Raw genomic sequence first — 23,740 nt, forward strand, 5'->3', positions numbered from 1 at the left:
TTGCCAAATGTCATCCAATCAGTTGACTAAACAGTAGAGAGACTTCTTTCAAAATGTCCATGAATTATTTTTAGAAATTGTTTGTGATGTTGTGTGTATGTGGGGGGGGGGTGTCTTCACATTTTACATATTTATGTTAGTAAAAAAGTTTTTCTTTTGCAGGTCTGACAAATGAATGGGACTATATGTGGTGTTGCCTCCATGCGAGTCATGAATCTGACTGTAATCCATCTGCCAATCCAGTCTAAGAGTCAATCAGTTAAGCCCCGTCTTGAATTTATTGTCTACAATGTGACAAACAGGGAACACTGATTACATTAAGTGCTACTCAGAATAATGAGAGCGACCGAGGTTCCCTACCGGCACAAACATGGATTACACATACAAGACATATGAACTGACACTATTTACACATGCATCAATCTTTGTGCTTGTTTATTTATTTACAGTGGCTGTCTGCTCTCTATGTTGAAACATGAGGGACTGGTGGAATATCATCATCAACTGGTTCCACTGAATTTGTGACTTTTGTGTGTTTGTGTGTGTGTGTGTGTGTGTGTGTGTGTGTGTGTGTGTGTGTGTGTGTGTGTGTGTGTGTGTGTGTGTGTGTGTGTGTGTGTGTGTGTGTGCGTGTATATGTGTGTGTGTACCTGTGTTAGGTATGGGGGGGTGTTCCGTACCATCTTTGGCAGCTTTAATATCATGGCATTAGTGTGAGTGTTAACCTATTCCTCTCCCACATCTCTCATTCACCCATTTCGTGATCTTAATGTACATTTTGGATCATGGTTGGATGGAACCTTTGTGTACTAAAGCAGCTTCGCAAAGAGCTGATACTGAACGCATAAAAAAAAACAAACAAACATTTAAGCGACAATGGTGGAGTGTCAGCAGAGGAATGATGTCATGCACAATAAATCTGCCATTGACCACTTGGGTGATGGACTGAAAGATGAGAAAGGAGAAGATGGAGAGCAGAAAGGAGAGAAGGAGGTAATTGGTAATTTACAAACAGAGAGACAAGAAGCAAGGAAGGCAACACAGACTTGACAAGTGAAGATGGTGTAAATGGTAAAGTGGAGAAAAAGGCCAGAATGGAATGTGATAGAAAGGAGGAGGGAGAGATAAAGGCATGCAGACACAGAGGGAGGATGCGAGAAACAGAGAGTTGGAGAGAATGATTATGAGTGGAAATGTTTGTCTCTCAATCAGGATATGGGCTCCCATAAATAACACTCTTGCAGTCAACAGCATGATGTCACCACATTTGCCCACACTCTGTCACACATATTACAAAGCAGAGGTGGTGTGGGATTCAGGGGGTTGCAGATATAGCAGTGCTGTTTTTGCCGGTAAAAAAGAAAGAAAGAAAGGAAATCTACTCATAATAGACACTAATAAACAATTTCACTCGCAATTTCACTCAGACCATTCTTCACTCTTCATTGGTATGCACTTTGAGCCACACTCTTCTTGACAATGCATTGCTTTGGTTAGAACTTTCTATCTCAGGATTAATATGAGACAGAGAGAAACACAAAGAGAGTGGATGAAGAAAGGGTCATGGAAACAGGGAGAGACTACTAAAGAAGCAGACAAAGACAGAATGATAAAGAAATAGTGAAAGAAAATAAGGCTTATTTAGCTAGCGTGTGGTATCAAATACTGTACTAAAATTGTCTAAGAATTATAGATCAGTTTAAAAAATAAAGAAACACGGAAAAATAAACAATATTTATGTAATTTTTTCCTTTCTGTCTGTCCGCCACAAATATTGAGATCCATTAAAAGCAAATATCATGTTACTGTACAATGAAGACGAATGAAAACATATTATAAGCCCATAGCAACCAATTTTATGTGTAATGCGGAAGAAGCGCAAAAGACAGCTACTGTTTTTCTGTGAAAAAATGCAATTTAAATGTTTGAAAGTTAAAAATAGGTTTGCATTAACCAAATATTATTGAAAATGCATTCATAAATAAAGTCCAGTTGAAGACTGGGGATGTTATCTTCGGTTTAGCCAGGAGACAAGTTATGTACCCTCTCCTGGAACTTATTAACGACGTAAACTGAGGTTTACATGTGTGGACACACACACACACACACACACACACACACACACACACACACACGCATACATGCACGCATGCACGCACACACGCACACACACGCACACAACTACATCTATAAATTGCTTTAATTCTGTGGTTTTGAAAAAGACTGATGCATCTCATTTCACTTCTGTGGGATAAGACTGAACTGCCAGAAGGCTTATTTTCCATTGAAGTTTGTTCTGCTAGCAGTGCAATCTAATACTAATGAATAAAAATAATAGTATTGATCACAAAGGAACTTCCCTCTCCTTCTCACGGACCACGGGAATATTCGAACATAAGAGTCAGCAGAGCAACACAACATTTCTGGTTCAAATTGACATTATGCACCTTACTGAAGGTCAAGACAGGTAAATACTTCACAGGTAATGGAAATGCTAAAACCTCAAGGAAATTTATATCGACTTTTCAACTCAAATGTTTTTTTCTTCTAAGGCTAAAGGTAGACTTTACTTTCCAAATGAATAACCAGGATTAACTGAAAAACTGCTTTCCCACCCTCTGAAACTATCTTGATCTTTTATCTGTTTTGTATTCTCTTGTTTTTTCACACACAAATTTGTTGTTTCTTTTCCACTTGCCCAACATTTTTCCCCTTATAACCAAACACCTCATCAGATTTCTCTCCCTGGCAATCAAAAATAAAATTCACATTCAAGGCACCTTAATTAGAATGACCTCTGAATCTCAGTCCATTTATTTCGCTTTTGCTTATTTTCTTTTTCCTCTGTTGTATCAAGTGCTGTTCATTATGGAGTTGTCATTTCGGCTGTGGGGGCTTCCATTCACATTATAAAAGCTAAATGGATATGGCACATTCAATGAACTTTGCTCAGAATATTAAAAAAAAAACCCAAAGCAAAACAAAAAACCTTTTTCTACATGTGGATAGAAGTTATCTTGCTGGGAGAACAACAGAAAACGGTTGTCAATATAATTTTACTGTGTGAAATTACATTTTCTGTTTTTTATTTATTTGTTGGATATATTTAAAAAAAAAAAAAAAAATTCCCCAAACTAATGGACTTTAGTGAAACCTGAATGGGGTATGGGCTGAGACAAATCCAGGAAATAGTTTATCTTGTAAGACTGGTATTGTCCCTGTTACCTGTAAAAACTGGTACACATACAGGATTGTAGTCAAGCCTGAAAGACTAAATTTATGTATTGTATTTATTCATCCATTTTCCCTCCCACTTCATTCACTTTTGCGGGTCACAGGGAGCTGGAGCCTTTCCCAGCTGTCATGGGGAGCCGAGGCAAACTCCAGGAGCAATGCCAGTGCACTACGGAGCTACACAGAGACATACAACCACGCACACAAACACTCACTCCTACGGACAATTTGGAACGGCCAATTAACCTGAAGTGCATGTTTTTGGAGGTTGGAGGAAGCCAGAGAACCCGGAGAACTTACACAGACACGGGGAGAACATGCAAGCTCCGCACAGAGCGGGACTCAAACCCAGAACTGCCTTGTTGTGCAGAGACAGCGCTACCCACTGGGCCACTGTGCTGCCCTGTATGCATTCAATTTTGTCAAATATCTGAATTGTTTTAATTACTTTTTAATTAAGTCATCTAGTATGAAGGCTGTAAAGGCTGTAATTAATAATTACAAAGGAGAAAGGAAAGGAGGGTCCGGCCGATTGTCGAACCTCAGATTGAGGAGGGACAATGTGGGTTCCGTCTTCGTCATGGAACAACGGACCAGCTTTTTACTCTCACAGGGATCCTAGAGGGGGCTTGGGAGTGTGCCCATCCAGTCTACATGTGTTTTGTAGACTTGGAGAAGGCGTACGATCGGATCCCCAGGGATATACTGTGGGAGGTACTGCGGGAGTATGGGGTGAGGGGGCCTCTCCTCAGGGCCATCCAATCCCTGTACGCCCAAAGTGAGAGCTGCGTTCTGGTTCTCGGCAGTAAGTCGGACTTGTTCAGACTAGCTGTTGGCCTTCGCCAGGGCTGCGCTTTATCACCAACTCTGTTTGTGATTTTCATGGAGAGGATATCGAGGCGTAGTCGTGATGAGAAGGGTTTACAGTTTAGTGGTCTGAGGATTGCATCGAGGCTTTTTGCAGATGATGTGGTCCTGTTTGCGTCATCAGCCTGTGACCTGCAGCGCTCACTGGTCCGGTTTTCAGCCTAGTGTGAAGCGGCGGGGATGAGGATTAGCACCTCCAAATCTGAGGCCATGGTCCTCAGCAGGAAACCGGTGGACTGCCTTCTCCGAGTGGGGAATGAGGTCCTTCCACAAGTGAAGGAGTTTAAGTATCTTGGGGTCGTGTTCACGAGTGAGGGAACAATGGAGCATGACATTGGACGAAGAATTGGGGCAGAAGGAGCGGTATTGCAGTCGCTTTACCGCACTGTTGACACAAAGAGGGAGCTGAGCCAGGAGGCAAAGCTCTCCATCTACCATTCCATCTTCGTTCCTACCCCCACCTATGGTCATGAGCGATGGGTCATGACCGAAAGAACGAGATTGCGGATACAAGTGGCTGAAATGGGCTTTCTCAGGAAGAGAGCTGGTGTCTCCCTTAGAGATAAGGTGAGAAACACTGCTGTTCGCGAGGGGCTCAGAGTAGAGCCACTGCTCCTTCATGTGGAAAGGAGTCAGTTGAGATGGTTTGGCCATCTGGTGCGGATACCTCCGGGACGCCTCCCTAGGGTGGTGTTTCTGGTACGTCCAGCTGGGTGGAGATTTCGGGGCAGACCCAGGACCAGGTGGAGGGATTATATCTCAACACTGGCCTGGGAACGCCTTGGGATCCCCCAGTCAGAGTTGGTGGATGTGGCCGGGGAAAGGGAAGTTTGGGGCTCCCTGTTGAAGCTGCTGCCCCCGCGACCCGATTAAGGATAAGCGGCGGAAGATGGATGGATGGATTAATAATTACAATTAACAATTACAATTATTGGAGAGTGTTTTATTTTCGGAACATTCAAAGCAATACTTGAATATAAGCCAAGAATACAGCCAACATTTACATGACATAAAATGACATAAACAGCTTTCTTCATAATTCAACCCCCTTTAAGGGTACTTCTTCATGAAAGTGGTTCATCTAGAGCTACTCCATGCAGCAGTTTTTCTTCTGTTTATGACAAATGAGTTCTGTCTCTCCAGCCCACCTCTTTACAACCTGGCTCTCTTTCTTTCACTTTCCATTCCTCCAAAATCACGATGTAAGTGTTAAACTCATGTACATATGGTTAAATTTTAGTCTGTGGGCATTTTCAACCTGTGTGTTTCATTGTCTTTGTTCGACAACTCATCACTGGCAGTAATTGCAAAATCGCAAATGTGATTCCCATCCACTCCATCTCTGACTTTTTCTCTCTCCCTCTCTCTCTCTCTCTCTCTCTCTCTCTCTCTCTCTCTCTCTCTCTCTCTCTCTCTCTCTCTCTCTCTCTCTCACACACACACACACACACACACACACACACACACACACACACACACACACACACACACACAGACAGTACATTCACACAACAAAAATAAAGTGTGACTTCTTCATGGTGAGATTGAACAATTGAGTTAGTACATAAAGATAGAGGTGGGATTAGCTCTTGTCTTTGGTCTGTGTTTTTGTATATGCGTTGCTCTGTGTGTGGGTGTACCCTGGGGAATCCTGACAATCAAACTGGCTGGCAATTTGTCAGAAAAGCAATGCTCTTTCCGAGATGGACAAATGTATAAGTGTGTCTCTGTGTGACTGTAAATGTGCCTGTCAGTGTGTGCAGGTGTAGGATTTTGGCCACTCTATTTGGCTGTTATATATGTTCATTATAAATCTCCCTTTGGCTTGTCTCGTTATGGGTTGCCACAGCGTGTCATTGTTTCCATTTGAGATTATCGCTCATATTTGTTTGCAAGTTGTTTTTACTCTGGATGCTCAGGCTTGGGACCAGCCTACAGCTGACACTGGCTTGTACCCCCAATGGGCTGCAGATGCCGGGGATTAAACCCGGTCAGCATACAATGAAGCATGCACTATACAATTGAGCTACACATTATGATTTACACAAATGTCCTATATTACGCAGAGAAGTTGAAGACATAACTGTCCATTTGGGACACTGCAACCATTTTTACAATTTTTCTGAAGAAATAATAATAATAATTTATCAAGTTTTCTCATCAGACATCAATAATTCATTCTTGAGCTGTTTTTCTAGCCTTCACTAAATTTTGTCTACATCTCTATATACTTTTTTATTTTGCCTCATTCCCGCAAATAACATGTCTACTAAGTAAACGGTTTCTGCTTTGTTTTCTTTTTCTTTTTTTTCTTTTTTTGTGCATGTGTGTGTGGATTTGTGTGTGTGTGTGTGGGGGGTGCATGTGTGTGTGTGTGTGTGTGTATGTGTGTGTCCAACCCTCGTGACATAGTGATGTGCATCACTGGGGATTCATTGGCTTCCTTTCTTTTGATCAGCTGACTTGAGCAGACCAAAGTCATTGGCTATAAAGCAGGGGCCATTCTTCATTAAAAGTCAGGTGACAACACACAACACGTAAGACACGCACACACATGAACACTCTCCCGTCATTTGAGCACATGGTCAAATTAATGTTCATATGTCTTGTGTGACCTCTCAGCTCATTTAGTGGGTCTGTTCATATTATTTTCTCTCTCCAATCCTCAGTGCACTAATCATTGGAAACATTTGACCTGGCTTCTTTGTTGATTTAGCTTTTGTAATGACACCAAAATACTATGAACAGGAATGACTAGCGAACATGGTCAGCTGTTTCATTTTGTCTTTTTCTGTTCATGAGGAAAAGTCAATTCCAGCTCATCTCTCTCACAGGTATAATTACATTTTCCTGCTGCACCTTTGACCTCAAAGTGGGTAACAAGCTGCTGGGGTTCAGGATGACACAGAACAGGCAATAAGAGTCAAAACATTGTATAGAAAATATAAAAAGAGATTCCTTAAAGGTGACGCATCAGGTGACATCAAATCAAAGTGGACAGAGTTCAATAATATTGAGATGAGTGTTGTAAAATGTAGTTGAGCATCAATAGCACCACATATATAAGTAGAACAAGAACAGGGAGAAAAGCGGAAATTATATATTGGAGAGTGAGGAGCAGTAGTTGTGAGGAGGACAAAGTTAAACAGGATTTACTTGAGTGCAGGGAAGAGCAAAAAGGATTTGATCCGACAGGAAATAAACAAAAAGTAACAGAGTAGGCCTCAGAGAATGAGAATCTTATGATAAAGAAGAGCAAGAGGAAGACAAAATTGATACTCACCGAGCTGACTGCGTCTCTGAGCGTAGGCTACCACCACTGCGGCCAGAACTACACAGCAAAGCGATGTCACAAGGTTTGCCATCTGTAGACACACACACAGCAAAGTCAAGAGATCCCCCGAGCGAGTGTGTCCAGCTGCCGTCCTGATTGACTGACAGACCCATAGACGCCTACAACACCATAGAGGAGATGGAGAGATTGCTGCTTCCTGTCCTCCCTCTATCTCCTCTCACTGTTATGGTCCCTGAGTAGTTTTCTTCCCTCCTTTTCTGTTGCCTTGCTACTTGTTCAACTTCCTTATTTCAAAAGGCATCCATTCTTTTACTCCTCTCACTTTTATCCTTATGACGGTATGTCACCCTCTGTCTCTCTCTCTCTCTCTCTCTCTCTCTCTCTCTGTTCATCAGTTTAATGGGTCCATCCTCTCTGGGATGGGCTACGGCTGGCAGCTCTTAAAGGTGTAGCACACCGTAAACAAACACACAGCTTCCATATAAAGCAGGAGTTCACTGGCATCCCATCAATTCATTCTGAAGATGAAAAAAAGATAAAAGTGGTGCACAGGTGTGCTCATCTTTTTTTTCATGCACTGTCCTTTTTAATCATGTAAAAAGACAAGTTTAATATTCCAGAGTGTGAAGATACATAGGTAATCTCAGGGCTCTCTTTCTTCCCAATTTTAAGGATATTGACACAATTTTGCTTCTGTGGTGAATGTGGAAGCAAATTTGGCTTAAGGCAAAGACTGGAAACGCATGGATATCACTAACCATCAGCTGGTTATAGTGACTTGAATACAGCTTTTAATGACAAATGATATATTGGGGGTTTTTTTTTTGGGGGGGGGAGGTTTGTAAGAACCCATGCTCAGTAACTGTGGTAAAAAATTCACCAAAGGCCTTCAGAAATGAGGTTTTGCAATTCAAATGTTGATTTAAAAAAAAAAAAAGTGATGATATCAGCCAGGATGCAAATGTAATATTTTAATGGTGTGCAAATTTACAAATGTTTCATGTGTCAGACCACTTATTTTATTAAAGCTTTTTTAATTAGTGATTAATTTTGAATCCAGGATGTTAAGGAAGACGATTGCAGGCGGGTTTTGTTTTTAAAGTAACATGACCTATGGCTGCTACTTGGTTGGTTGAGGCAAAATGATGGTTTGGATTAAAATAAAGGGTTTGTATTTTATAGTTAAATGACGGTAATTAAAACGGGTCAACATTCACTTTAGGCTTCACATCTGACACAAACATTTCCTCTTACTACTTATTCCTGTCACCTCTCATTGCACCTCACAAACAATAATATCAGACTTCTGTATTGATATTATTAACCAATCGCACCTAACATAGTCAAAAATCAATGTGGTGACGTAACAACTTTGTGTTGGCAATATCATGTATTGCGCTGGGCATGCGTGGTGAAGCCATAGATGAATGTTAGCAGGTAAACTGGAGAAAGAAAGCTAACTAATGGTGAGATTGGGACAGGAGGAAAAAGCCCCTGTCAAAAGAGCAAGTGGAAAATACATTTTAGAGAAGTGATAGTTCTGTTAGCTGACTATATGAACAGAACTGTATGTAGTTACTTAAAGACCGTTTTTGTCAGATGCCCGAGGAGCATTTTGGATACTATATCGATTGTCCCATTCCAAATGGAAACCATAGCTGGACAGACTGTTCGTTCTAGCCAGCTACTTTCACTCAGAATTTGTTGCCATCTTCTGAGTCGTTCCTGCTGTTTGGACTCTCTGCTCAAAAACATGAGCAGAGTATCATAACTGTAGGTTATGACACTCTAAAATGATGTTAACTGGGAAATCCATGTATAGTTATTTCTTCTCCTAACATAGCAGATGCGCCGTGATTGGTTGGGTGCTTGATTGACAGGTGGTGGGTGAAGTTGGTGACAGCGTGACAGCGTGAGACTTTCAAATGAGCTTATTCAAATATACAGGTGGGGATATATCTTATCTTGTTGTATGGCCTACACAAAAAAGATCTGTGCAAATGACTCTCCTTTGAAAATGATCTCTTCAGAAGCCGCATTGGATGCCACCAGTAGGTGAAAGGTTAGAGATCAGCATCAGCTCCAGCATAACTGCACCACTGGGGCTCCTATTGATTTACTGTTCTGTTCAAGGACACTTGAGCAGAGCATAGAATAGTCAAGAGAGGACTTGAACTTTCCTATTAAAATGAGATGTCTCTTTCTCCTTTCTTGCTGGCCCTAACCATCACTTCTATTCAACAAGGATAGGTAGTTAACTCTTCTACAGACAAAGGTTTTCTCAGGGTCTGCTGCCACTGACACATGTAATGAGCAATGTCTGTATGTTTGCATGTGGAGAACAGGGTAAGTCAAACACAGGAAAGTGAATTTCCTTGTTCTTTTGGGGCAACACTCCAGCTGTCACAATACATTTTCATCGTCTGTTACCTCTCGCTCTTTATTCAGCTTCAGTTATTGTTTTTATGTTACTTCCTTTTAACATCTCCCACTTGTTCTCTTCAGTGAGTATCTCTCCATTTTCCTCCCACATGTTGCATCATTTGTTCCTTGTGCCACTCTTTGTCACCATTATCCGCAAGCACCGCTGCACCATGCTTATGGGTCGCAGACAAGAAGGAACACATCTTTGAGTATTACTGAGCGACATTCAAGAACATAAAAATGCTTTTAAATGACAAAAAGACATCCAAAGGCAGCTTCCCATGTGGAAAACTATACTCAGTGGTGGGCTAGTGTTTTCAAGAATGCTCAAAAAATAAATCAAATTAACCATGTATAAGGCAAATTGCAAAATTGTGTTATTTTCAGATAAAGTGTGTTTCCTATGTAAAAACGCAAATTAAGAGACATTTTTCCCTCATCAGAAATTGTCAAGATGAAGAAGCAATAAAACAAAAAAAAAATGTTTATGTTTATGAAACATGTCAGAAAGCTACATCAGAATGTGACACATCTTCTCTGTGTTTTTTATTATTTTCATTCACATACATGATTTGATAAGGCAATACTTGATCTTAACCTCACACCATCTCAATTGCAGGTCAATTTGAATCGCTTGTATTCTATTTTTCAGCATCCTATTTCATGTCTTTATAGGTCTGAGTGGATGCATTGGGGCCATCTGGATGCATTTACAGTACATAGTATACAGGTTTTCCACCATGTGCAGTGACACAGGAGGGATATCTATTATGTGTGCATCTGTGGTTTTGAGGCACTGACACATGCTGTTAAATATGTGTTTTAATGTCGGAATACATTCACCTATATAAAGTCATTTGAAGGACTGTCACATTTAGCTACAAAATAACGCCACTGAGAATTAAAACAACCACACAAATTTTCACAGATACACAAATTTGGTGATGATGCAATTTCCCTTTAGAGATTAAATCAATACGATAATAAAAAAAATAAATAAAATATCTAGAATTCTAGAATCTGGAATAAAGGGTATTTGAGTTCTCTGCGTATTTAAAGATGAGACATTGTCTGCATTCTTGTGACTTCAATAGACGGAGAGAGAAAAGTTTGTAAATGTGATTGAAGGATCGACTGCGTTTGCATGTGTGTGTACTTACATTCATGTGTCTATTAGTACAAGAGGATGATTGGCAGCTCATATGAATTTCATCTGAGCAGATATTGGAGAGAGTGACAGGGGGTGAAATTAAAATTGCATCCCTTGTCAGAGCGTCGCAATCCACATTTCTGCTCTTTAAACGTTGGTTCGCCCATCAAACTCCTAATGTGTGTGCATATGTATTTGTGCGTATTTTCAATGCATTTGAGAGACTCTGGTGTGTATGTGTGTATGTTCTTTAAACCGTGGGGGTATTTAGCCTGTCTATCAGCAAACAATACGTTTTTGAAATCTGACAGGTTCAGATCGCTCACATAATGGCATCCCACAGGCGGTTAGTGCTGCAATCACACAAACTCAATATGAACCCCATCCCTTTATCCGTCTATCCATTACCCTCCCCTGACCCTTCCATTTATCCCATTCTTCTTCTTCTTCCTCCTTTCTTCCATATTTATTTATTCATTTTGCATTGGAAGGGAAAGGGCTGAATAGGCATGATTCTTTTGGGTGCTTAATTAAAATATATAATTCATCACTACGTCAAATGATTTTGCCTCTTCGTCTTTGTGGAGTCCGATTTGGGAACATTTGCATTTAAATTGGAAAGCCAGAAGGGAAAACACGAAGTTGGTGGTGGTTGTGGTGATGTGTGTGTGTGTGTGTGTGTGTGTGTGTGTGTGTGTGTGTGTGTGAACTAACTTATATTACCTTAGGGTGATTTCAGACCTGGATTAGACCAACGTTGTGGGGCCCAAAGACCTTAGGCACCCCAAAATGCTGGGCCCCACAAGGTTTTTCATTGCAAAAGGCTCAGGGGACACTCCTGATATGCCCCCTGCCTTTTTTTTGACATGTCCCATAAGGTAGCAAAAGTTGGGTACAGGTGTGTGTGCATTTTCACCCTGGTGGTAGGAAATGGTACTGCATCGCACACACACTCCAGGAAGTGTGTATCCCAACTTCCTGCAAGAGCAGGAAAAGCAGGAAGTGCTGCTGAGCTGCATATATGGACATATTTTTTCAATGCCATTGTGTTTAATCCAACTCTACAGCAAATGTTAATGTTAGATAATGTTAGCTAATGCTAACGGTAGCTAACGCCAACATTAATGCTAACGCTAGCTAACGAGCGTTAGCTAGCGCTAGCGTTAGCGTTGAATAGCGTTAGCTAGCGTTAGCGTTAGCTAGCGTTAGCGTTAGCTAGCGTTAGCGTTAGCTAGAAATAGCTAACATTAGTATTAGCTTATATTGCTAACTGCTGGTCATAATGATGATAGTTAAATGACATAAAAATAAACAGATGGATGGATATTTCAGTAGAAATGTAGAGATGGATGGGTGGAAAGATGGATGGACATTTCAATAGAACGCTCATGCAAATGTTTTAACCACAATACATGGATCTCTTGTTTATGCTTTATGTTAGCTAGCTACAAGCTAGTGTTAGCACTCTATTGTTAACTGCTGGTCTTGATGATCATTGGATGAATGGATGGATGGATTGATAGATGGATGGATGATAGATAAACAGAAGATGGATGAATGGATGGATGACATTTATACATTGATAGCTTTTCTATGCCATTGTGTTTAATCCAACTCTGAAGCAAATGTTAATGTTAGCTAATGTTAACTAACGTTAGCTAGCGTTAGCATTAGCTTGTATTGCTAACTGCTGGTCATGATGATGATTGTTAAATGACAATGATAGACAGATGGATAGATGGATGGATGGATATTTCAATAAACCTCTACAGCACATGTTTAACCACAACTTCAAATGGATCTATTGCCTGTGCTTCAGAGCTTTTTAGCTAGCTACAAGCTAAGGTTGGCTCGCTTTCTTTTGTTAACTGCCGGGCATGATGATCATGATTTTTAAAACAAATACATGGATGGATGAATGGAATATAGATAAATGGGCAGATGATAGATGGGTGGATAGCTGGTTGAATGTTTCATTAGAACTCTCATGCAAAGGTTTTCATTTTAATTAAAAAAAAAAGTTTTTATTAAGTGTATTAATCCCCAAAGGGAAATTAAGACTCCACTCTACACACAGGTTAGTAGTTACATGCATCTAAATAGTGTGTACAGGCCTGTAACACACACAAGGGGCCTTTGGGCATGCAGGTGAGAGGGAGGTAGAGTGGCGGGCAGCTCCGTCGTGGTGCGCATCCAATGCGCAACTTCTAAGATGATGGCGCCTTGCTCAAAGGCACCTCGGCAGTGCTCCAGACGTGAGCTAACACCTCCCACCATCAGCTCACACTTTGGGTGTTTTTGGGCACGAGCGGGAATCTGAACCCCCATCTCAGAACATTGGACGACCCGCTCTACCGCTTGCTTTACCACTGAGCAACTGCCGCCCCAAAACCACAATACATGGATCTCTTGCTTATGCTTTAGAGCAGCGGTCCCCAACCTTTTTTGCGCCACTGACCGGTTTCATCTAAGACAATATTTTCACAGACCGGTCTTCATTTGCTCGATAATTGTTAATGTTGCCAGGACAACTGTTGTCTAATAATAAATCCTCCGCAGTGGTTTTATATAAAATGCAGACATTGTTGAAACAGACACAGACCAATGGATGGATAGATGGATGGATAGATGATAAATAAACAAAAATGTTGAAATGCTAGTTTCACCGAGCCTTTGTATGCTATTGAGGGTCATTAGCATGAGACACATCACCTGGGTTAATCTGCTGAGACAATCTTTTTTGGAGTTTCGAAAGGACCTGATTGTAAATAGACGCACAGCCTATCTGTGAACCGCGCGCAGCCTATCTGTCTCCCTAAAGTGGTGTTACAGAAAGTCAGTCGGGTAACGCGAGAGGGGACATGGGGAGACAGACAAACGCTGCAGGTACGTTAATGGTTAGAAGTTATAATTTTGCTGTTTCAATATTTAAAACTTTCTTAACTTGTTAAACTAGTGTCAACTTATAAGAGCTCACAACCAGCGCCAGAAAATGAAAGTTATTAAAGGACAGTAAAGTTAATTTTAAATGACATATATGTTATTTATCATAATGAAAAATAGAAGAAAAAATAAATTTTAAATGTGTAGCATCATCAGTTTGGTCAAAAAAGCTTAAAATCTGCACCGCAGCAGCTTCCGCATTCAGTGGTCACGTGGGCGTCACTGGGGCCGAACATAGCTTAGCGGCCATAAGAAACAATACAATCCACGTCGCGGTTAACTCCAAAAATATCATGATTACCTGCGCAGTGAACAGTTGTGTCAACAGAACAGCAAAAAGACGCGAAGACAAGGACCTGTCGTTCTTTAGAATACCTTCTGGGAAGGTATCGCGCTAAAAATGCTAATGCGCTAGCCCATCAATGAGATTGTACATATTATGATAGCATTGAGCTAACTCTATTTATTACTATTGGACTGTGTGGAATGAATAACAACTCTAGCTGTTATTCATTCCACAGTGAATTTATTCTAAAGTCGCGTCTGTTGGGTCAAGTCTGTTGACACAACCGTTCACCACGCAGGTAACCATGATATTTTTGGAGTTAATCGCGACGTGGATTGCATTGTTTCTTATGGCTGCTAAGCTATGTTTTGGCCCCAGTGACGTATGACGCCCACGTGACCACTGAATGCGGAAGCTGCTGCAGTGCAGATTTTAAGCTTTTTTTGACCAAACAGATGATGATACAGATATAAAAAATGTTCTTCTATTTTTCATAATGATGAATAACATATATGTCACTTAAAATTAACTTTACTGTCCCTTTAAGTGATGGGAATTCCAGCTCTCTTTTTTTTTTCATCAATATATTATACCAATAATATAAAATTATAATGTAAAATTATGTACAAATGAATTAATAATGTAAAAATCTCGTTATACTTTTTATTTATATATGTTTATTATATAAGTATGCCTTTATTTTTTTCACTCTACAGTGCACTTTAAATGAATTTAAACTTAAAACTTATTTTATATAAAACAAATCGACAGTCAAACAACACAGAATCCCTTAAAAACTCGCAACACAACAAAATATAAATGAAAATATGTAACACAAAAGAAAAAGATCAGCATCCAAATAATGTGTTTAGTGAAGATTGGCATTCAGAAACACCATGTGTGTCCGCTTTGAGGGACTGATTCGGCTTCTTCTGTCAGTCATGATCTGCCCGGTTTTGGAGAAAATTCTCTGGGAGGGAAATGACGTTGCACCAATGCACAGTCTCCATGTCATCACGTGTGTGAGGTGTGGGCAAAGTGAAGCCTTGTTTTCCCACCAGTTTAGTGGATCTGCACGTAACTGGCAAAGGGGCTCCTCAAAGTAGGGTCTCACTTCCAGTATTGCATCTGCTGAAGGCTTCCTTCTTGTAGTGTCTTCACTTGCTCTTTCTTCAAAGAATCTCCAAACAGCAGATGCTTGTGGCCCCTCTTGCTCATCCTCTGCTCCATCTTGGCCCCCTGGAAGTGGAGTTGGCTGGTTGAACCTTGCTGCTGCTGCAGTTATTCTCTGAATAGCTTCATCAACTGCTTTAGTGTCATTGAAGGTCAGCTTCTTGAATCTTGGATAAAGAATGTTGGTTTCTGACAGATCAGTGTTATATTCCAATCTATGGAACTTTCTGTCCATGGATGCACAGGGAGCCTCTACTAGCTCTTTCACATGCTGTGGTTACGCTGGTCTGGTTCTGAGCTGCCACTCTCTGCAGAACCCTGCGCAGGATTAACATTTTGGAGGCTGTAACATAGCTAAAAAAGAATAAACAATGGGTGTTAATATTACGCTTTGTTTTATGTGCAGGTGTATTAAAATTATTTCATGTCTACTCAGCCTTTTATTCCAGTAATGCAACAACAATTACTACTACTAATAATAATACTAATAATAATGTAACAACATTTGTATACTGCACCTGTCTGCACTGATCTCCACAGCGACCTCCTCAAATTGCTCCAGAGCAGTGCATGCCTCCTGCAGTACCTCCCATTCCTCTTGGCTCGGAGGATCGACCGGTACATTGATAACAGCTAGGTTAGAGATGACTGCATCCTTGGACTCCAGAATCCGTTTTATCATATGAAAGGTGGAGTTCCACCTTATCACACAATCTTCTCTGAGCTTCAGCTCAGGCATGTCCATCTGTCGTTGTGTTCTTTTGAGCCTGTGTGTGGCTGTTGTGCTCCTGTGGAAATATTCCACTATTGACTTTCTCCACAGCAGGCTTCATCACCTTCAGAGCATCTCTCACAATCAGGTTAATTGTGTGTGCAAGACATTTCATAATTGTGCTGGGTTCATTTCAGCGTTTTAACTGCTTTGGTTATGTTCGCTGCATTGTCAATAACACAACCACCTACTTTGTTTATAACATTCCACTCTTTTGCCACTCTGAGCAGTTCCCCTGCTAAGTTCTCAGATGTGTGTCTGTCACTGAACTCAAAACAATTCAGAAGGCAGGACACCATTTTATCGTCTTCAATAAAATGACAGGTAACTGACGAGAAGGATGTGGTGGTTCAGGATGTCCAGCTGTTGGTTGTTAGAGAGGGCTTTATTAACCCTCTCTTGCAGGGATGATTTTTTTGAGAGAGGGTTTTCATGCTTGGAATGTTGTACACGTGATCTCTTCTTGGTGTATTCTATTGATTAGTCATGCGCTACAATTTTGTAATGTCCTAGAATTCAAATTCTTTATTTGGGGGCCTTTAGCAGGTATGAGATTAAAATGTGATTAATTAGATTAATTACAAATCCTGGTATTAATGAGATTATTTTTGTAATCGCCTGACAGCACTACTTTTTACCGTGTTTAGGAATATCCTTGTCCCTCCCTGTTGCTCCTCTGTCTGGCCTCCCCTGACTCTGCTGTCCTGACCTGCTGTGTGGAGCTGCCGCCGCCCCTCCCCCACCCCCGCTCCCCCCCTCCGCTGTGAGAGACTGGCGGTCACTTCTGAGTGTGAGCTGACAGCGGGAGATGTCACTGAATGCAGGAAGGCCCCTTGTGTGTCTCTGAGTGTTACGGGCCTGTATGCATAACACCAGAACTAATAGTGGGGTCTATACTGTGCTACTAATAATTTTCCTACAGGGATTAATAAAGTATATAAATTTACTTTATTAATCCTGGGCAGAAATTATCTACTATCTGCTGTCATACAATCACAGAATTTACAATATTACACAGACCACAAGACCGCGTTTAATTTGTGAGCATACATTCAGAGGTCATGTAGCTGTTGGGCTACCAGACCTGGTTTCCCTCCTGAACTCCTTCATGTATTCAAGGCGTCAGTGTGGCTGCAGGGAGCCGGTCCGCTGTCACGTGATCAGTGTGGCTGCAGGGAGCCAGTCCGCTGTCACGTGATCAGTGTGGCTGCAGAGAGCCAGTCCGCTGTCACGTGACAGGCGCGTGACGCTCAGACGCGCGCGACTGTCGGCGCTGCCAGTCGACTCATCAGACGTCCGCATCTCATTAGAGTCACGGAGAGAAGGTGGATGAAGAGCAGCGGACACGGAAGTTCTGTTTCTGTTGTGGCTGAAAGCACATTCCTGTGGTGAAATCCGAGGTAAGTGTGTTAATACGTCACGAATCTAACATGGCTTTAACAGAAAGTTGTCAGACAGGCGATGCGTCACTGCACGGTTTTTGACAGCAAGAATAATAACCAGTACTGATGCTAGTTTTTGTTCGCGATGAGTGTATGTACCCGTGTGCGTAAATCACGTTTTAAAAGTTTTTGTGTGTGGTATTTGGTCGGATATGTGTGTAATTACACATTATTTTTGACTGATAGCCAGAATAATACAAATATTAATGCTATTTTTATATATTTAACCTGCGTGCACGTGTCGTGCACGTATATGCTAGCATGCATGTAACGCTCGTTTTGGAAGGCGTGTCAACGTAGTTCACACTCATCCAGAGTCTGAGGCTGATGTTCAGCTGATCCTACTGGATACATCTGTAGTTTCTTGGAGATATGCAAAAAGGGATTGTAGTAATTTCAGCATTCAGGGTGTTTGGATACTGTCCATTTGTGTGTGATACAGCCCATCATACAAACTGCAGAAATGTAAATTTGAGTTTGTGGTGATTTCAGAATGGTTGATTCAGCAACCCTTCTACATGCATGCTTTTACCCCAAAGGAGCACTTCTCAACTTACGAATGCTTTTTGAATGACATCATTTGATTATATATATAGCTGACTTTTCTCTAACTGTACTTTGAGTTACAGTGCAGTTTTGGAAAAAAAGAAAATATTCATTTTGCTTGAGGTGGAAATTCCTATAAAAGTATATTGATCTTTGCTTGACAAAATGGATATGAGCAATCAACAAGAACATGTATTGCCTTCTCTTTTGGGGGATAAGTAGAAATGTTTATCAGGGAATGTACTATATCTGGTTATGGGTTGAGTGAATCCAGTTCTGAATATTGATCTATTGAAGCTGGAATGTGTTTACATTTGTGTCTCCCTATGTCTGCACCTTGACAAAACAGATATTTAACCATTATAAAGGACAGTGCCTGTAAAGTTCTTTTGATGAGGGCCAGGTATACTTTGGTATACCTGTAACATAATAAAAATTGGGACAAACTGAAAAAAATGTAATACATAACTGGCCTAGCAGCATCAAATGTTCAGGGTGTGCCATGTGGAGCAAACAAATGTTTGGTGAGGTGCTGACCATGTCGAGCAACCTACTGAAATAATTAGGACTTAAATTGGATGTTGTAGTGTACGCGTTGTAATACAAGGTCATGTTGATATAAAAAATGTTCAAATGAATTAGAATACAGTAAATAGTAATGAATGTAGTAGATTGGAAAAAATTGTGGTAAGGACAGGCTGGCTCTATCACAGTACCTTAAAATTTGTGCAACTTCCAAGTATACATCAACATGACTATTCCAGATGATTATGAACTATGATTATGAATATGTCTTTAAATCAGTTATTAGTTTGGAAGGATGTTGTTTGTGTTGTTGGATACATTTGAAACAATTTAACAATATTTTCACAGAGGCCTAATGTCAACAAGGAGAACCAGGATTAGGGCCTGCAGATGATGCAAAATCATACATTCTGTCTGCGAGGGACAAACCAGCATTTATTGAATGACATATTGACGCCAATAAAGGTACAGGGCATTATTTGGGTGCACAATACACTGTTATAAAGTTGATATTTAGGATGCATAGCAAAAACATATCTTTGGGAACAAACTTAATTTCAACTGCTAATTATTCAATGTAAAATAATTAAGTTCTTTACCTTACAGTCATATTTCTAGTTCTGTCTACATTCACCTCTATGCATTTACACACTCATGTGTCCCTGGTCTTGTCCTTGTGGGGTCTTGAAATCCTGGACACACAGTTTTCTCTTTTGTTGCAGCCCGTTAACTTTACACACTCCGTTTCTAGTCTTATCCTTGTGGGGCCCTTCCGTCTGTAACTTATAATATATTACTTTATAAACAATTGGCAACACCTGTCAACAACCAAGTGAAGTCATTACTGTCATAAAATAGCACTTTATTAAGTATTAGAGGTTTGACATGGCTATGTTGAATGTAACCCATGTTACTCTTTCATTTGTTGTCTTATTTCCTTGTTCCTCTAGTATAGACTGAACAATGCTGTTATTTTTGAGTTCACATGTCATTTCAGAAGCTGCTTTCACTTGAACTAGTGCTTTTAAGACAGAAATATCTACAAATAGCAGGTTTTATCTTTACCAGCTTGCAAACGATTGTTTTGATCTGAATTCACAGGTGATAAACAAGCAGCCTCCCATTCCACCAGCCGCACCTGAAATTGGTACCCTTGGATCTACAGTCTCAGACTGATTACATCAGCGCCTGTGACAGCAAACAGGTAAAGTAGCAATGCAGAAGCCATCATTCCCAGTTACCGCCTGGATTTGTGTCCTATTTGATGTAACAGACTTGACCTTACTGTCATATTTCTAGTTCTGTCTACATTCACCTCTATGCATTTACACACTCATGTGTCCCTGGTCTTGTCCTTGTGGGGTCTTGAAATCCTGGACACACAGTTTTCTCTTTTGTTGCAGCCAGTTAAATTCACACACTCTGTTTCTAGTCTTATCCTTGTGGGGCCCTTCCGTCTGTAACTTATAATATATTACTTTATAAACAATTGGCAACACCTGTCAACAACCAAGTGAAGTCATTACTGTTAAAAAATAGCACTTTATTAAGTATTAGAGGTTTGACATGGCTATGTTGAATGTAACCCATGTTACTCCTTCATTTGTGGTTTTATTTCCTTGTTCCTCTAGTATAGACTGAACAATGCTGTTATTTTTGAGTTCACATGTCGTTTCAGAAGCTGCTTTCACATGAACTAGTGCTTTTAACACAGAAATATCTACAAATAGCAGATTTTACTTTACCAGCTTGCAAACGATTGTTTTGATCTGAATTCACAGGTGATAAACAAGCAGCCTCCCATTCCAACATCCGCACCTGAGATGGTAACCTTGGATCTACAATCTCAGACTGATTACATCAGCGCCTGTGACAGCATACAGGTAAAGTAGCAATGCAGAAGCCATCATTCTCAGTTATTTTAACTTGTACATTAACCAGAATAAGAAGGGCTAGTGCTGCTTGTGTTTCACTAATGGTTACTGTCTGGATTTGTGTCCTATTTGATGTAACAGACTTGACCTTAGTCATATTTCTAGTTCTGTCTACATTCACCTCTATGCATTTACACACTCATGTGTCCCTGGTCTTGTCCTTGTGGGGTCTTGAAATCCTGGACACACAGTTTTCTCTTTTGTTGCAGCCAGTTAACTTTACACACTCCGTTTCTAGTCTTATCCTTGTGGGGCCCTTCCGTCTGTAACTTATAATATATTACTTTATAAACAATTGGCAACACCTGTCAACAACCAAGTGAAGTCATTACTGTCATAAAATAGCACTTTATTAAGTATTAGAGGTTTGACATGGCTATGTCGAATGTAACCAATGTTACTCCTTCATTTGTTGTTTTATTTCCTTGTTCCACTAGTGTAGACTGAACAATGCTGTTATTTTTGAGTTTACATGTCATTTCAGAAGCTGCTTTCACTTGAACTAGTGCTTTTAAGACAGAAATATCTACAAATAGCAGATTTTACTTTACCAGCTTGCAAACGATTGTTTTGATCTGAATTCACAGGTGATAAACAAGCAGCCTCCCATTCCAACATCCGCACCAGAGATGGTACCCTTGGATCTACAATCTCAGACTGATTACATCAGCGCCTGTAACAGCATACAGGTAAAGTAGCAATGCAGAAGCCATCATTCCCAGTTATTTTAACTTGTACATTAACCAGAATAAGAAGGGCTAGTGCTGCTTGTGTTTCACTAATGGTTACTGTCTGGATTTGTGTCCTATTTGATGTAACAGATTTGACCTTACAGTCATATTTCTAGTTCTGTCTACATTCACCTCTATGCATTTACACACTCATGTGTCCCTGGTCTTGTCCTTGTGGGGTCTTGAAATCCTGGACACACAGTTTTGCCTTTGTTGCAGCCAGTTAACTTTACACACTCCGTTTCTAGTCTTATCCTTGTGGGGCCCTTCCATCTGTAACTTATAATATATTACTTTATAAACAATTGGCAACACCTGTCAACAACCAAGTGAAGTCATTACTGTCATAAAATAGCACTTTATTAAGTATTAGAGGTTTGACATGGCTATGTTGAATGTAACCCATGTTACTCTTTCATTTGTTGTCTTATTTCCTTGTTCCTCTAGTATAGACTGAACAATGCTGTTATTTTTGAGTTCACATGTCATTTCAGAAGCTGCTTTCACTTGAACTAGTGCTTTTAAGACAGAAATATCTACAAATAGCAGGTTTTATCTTTACCAGCTTGCAAACGATTGTTTTGATCTGAATTCACAGGTGATAAACAAGCAGCCTCCCATTCCACCAGCCGCACCTGAAATTGGTACGCTTGGATCTACAATCTCAGACTGATTACATCAGCGCCTGTGACAGCAAACAGGTAAAGTAGCAATGCAGAAGCCATCATTCCCAGTTATTTTAACTTGTACATTAACCAGAATAAGAAGGGCTAGTGCTGCTTGTGTTTCACTAATGGTTACTGTCTGGATTTGTGTCCTATTTGATGTAACAGATTTGACCTTACAGTCATATTTCTAGTTCTGTCTACATTCACCTCTATGCATTTACACACTCATGTGTCCCTGGTCTTGTCCTTGTGGGGTCTTGAAATCCTGGACACACAGTTTTGCCTTTGATGCAGCCAGTTAACTTTACACACTCCGTTTCTAGTCTTATCCTTGTGGGGCCCTTCCGTCTGTAACTTATAATATATTACTTTATAAACAATTGGCAACACCTGTCAACAACCAAGTGAAGTCATTACTGTCATAAAATAGCACTTTATTAAGTATTAGAGGTTTGACATGGCTATGTTGAATGTAACCCATGTTACTCTTTCATTTGTTGTCTTATTTCCTTGTTCCTCTAGTATAGACTGAACAATGCTGTTATTTTTGAGTTCACATGTCATTTCAGAAGCTGCTTTCACTTGAACTAGTGCTTTTAAGACAGAAATATCTACAAATAGCAGGTTTTATCTTTACCAGCTTGCAAACGATTGTTTTGATCTGAATTCACAGGTGATAAACAAGCAGCCTCCCATTCCACCAGCCGCACCTGAAATTGGTACCCTTGGATCTACAGTCTCAGACTGATTACATCAGCGCCTGTGACAGCAAACAGGTAAAGTAGCAATGCAGAAGCCATCATTCCCAGTTACTGCCTGGATTTGTGTCCTATTTGATGTAACAGACTTGACCTTACAGTCATATTTCTAGTTCTGTCTACATTCACCTCTATGCATTTACACACTCATGTGTCCCTGGTCTTGTCCTTGTGGGGTCTTGAAATCCTGGACACACAGTTTTCTCTTTTGTTGCAGCCAGTTAACTTTACACACTCCGTTTCTAGTCTTATCCTTGTGGGGCCCTTCCGTCTGTAACTTATAATATATTACTTTATAAACAATTGGCAACACCTGTCAACAACCAAGTGAAGTCATTACTGTCATAAAATAGCACTTTATTAAGTATTAGAGGTTTGACATGGCTATGTCGAATGTAACCAATGTTACTCCTTCATTTGTTGTTTTATTTCCTTGTTCCACTAGTATAGACTGAACAATGCTGTTATTTTTGAGTTTACATGTCATTTCAGAAGCTGCTTTCACTTGAACTAGTGCTTTTAACACAGAAATATCTACAAATAGCAGATTTTACTTTACCAGCTTGCAAACGATTGTTTTGATCTGAATTCACAGGTGATAAACAAGCAGCCTCCCATTCCACCAGCCGCACCTGAAATTGGTACGCTTGGATCTACAATCTCAGACTGATTACATCAGCGCCTGTGACAGCAAACAGGTAAAGTAGCAATGCAGAAGCCATCATTCCCAGTTATTTTAACTTGTACATTAACCAGAATAAGAAGGGCTAGTGCTGCTTGTGTTTCACTAATGGTTACTGTCTGGATTTGTGTCCTATTTGATGTAACAGATTTGACCTTACAGTCATATTTCTAGTTCTGTCTACATTCACCTCTATGCATTTACACACTCATGTGTCCCTGGTCTTGTCCTTGTGGGGTCTTGAAATCCTGGACACACAGTTTTGCCTTTGATGCAGCCAGTTAACTTTACACACTCCGTTTCTAGTCTT

At 40.4% G+C, this 23,740-nt stretch overlaps 1 protein-coding gene and 1 long non-coding RNA gene across 2 annotated transcripts in view; one reads left to right on the top strand and one right to left on the bottom strand.

Annotated features, from left to right (window-relative positions):
- The window catches only part of cntfr (ciliary neurotrophic factor receptor), a 225,496-nt gene that overhangs the window by 116,195 nt on the left and 85,561 nt on the right, over nucleotides 1–23,740 (bottom strand). Inside the window, exon 3 of the mRNA XM_068335382.1 lies at nucleotides 7,385–7,466. Within this exon, the coding sequence (XP_068191483.1) occupies nucleotides 7,385–7,466 (82 nt within the window). The remainder of the gene's footprint in view (nucleotides 1–7,384; nucleotides 7,467–23,740) is intronic.
- On the top strand, nucleotides 19,765–21,941 carry LOC137608692 (uncharacterized). Its single transcript, XR_011038218.1, has 4 exons — nucleotides 19,765–19,861; nucleotides 20,439–20,540; nucleotides 21,179–21,280; nucleotides 21,921–21,941. It is a non-coding gene; the product is annotated as an uncharacterized lncRNA (long non-coding RNA).

This window comes from Antennarius striatus, chromosome 15, assembly GCF_040054535.1.
Source record: "Antennarius striatus isolate MH-2024 chromosome 15, ASM4005453v1, whole genome shotgun sequence".
Lineage (NCBI taxonomy): Eukaryota > Metazoa > Chordata > Actinopteri > Lophiiformes > Antennariidae > Antennarius > Antennarius striatus.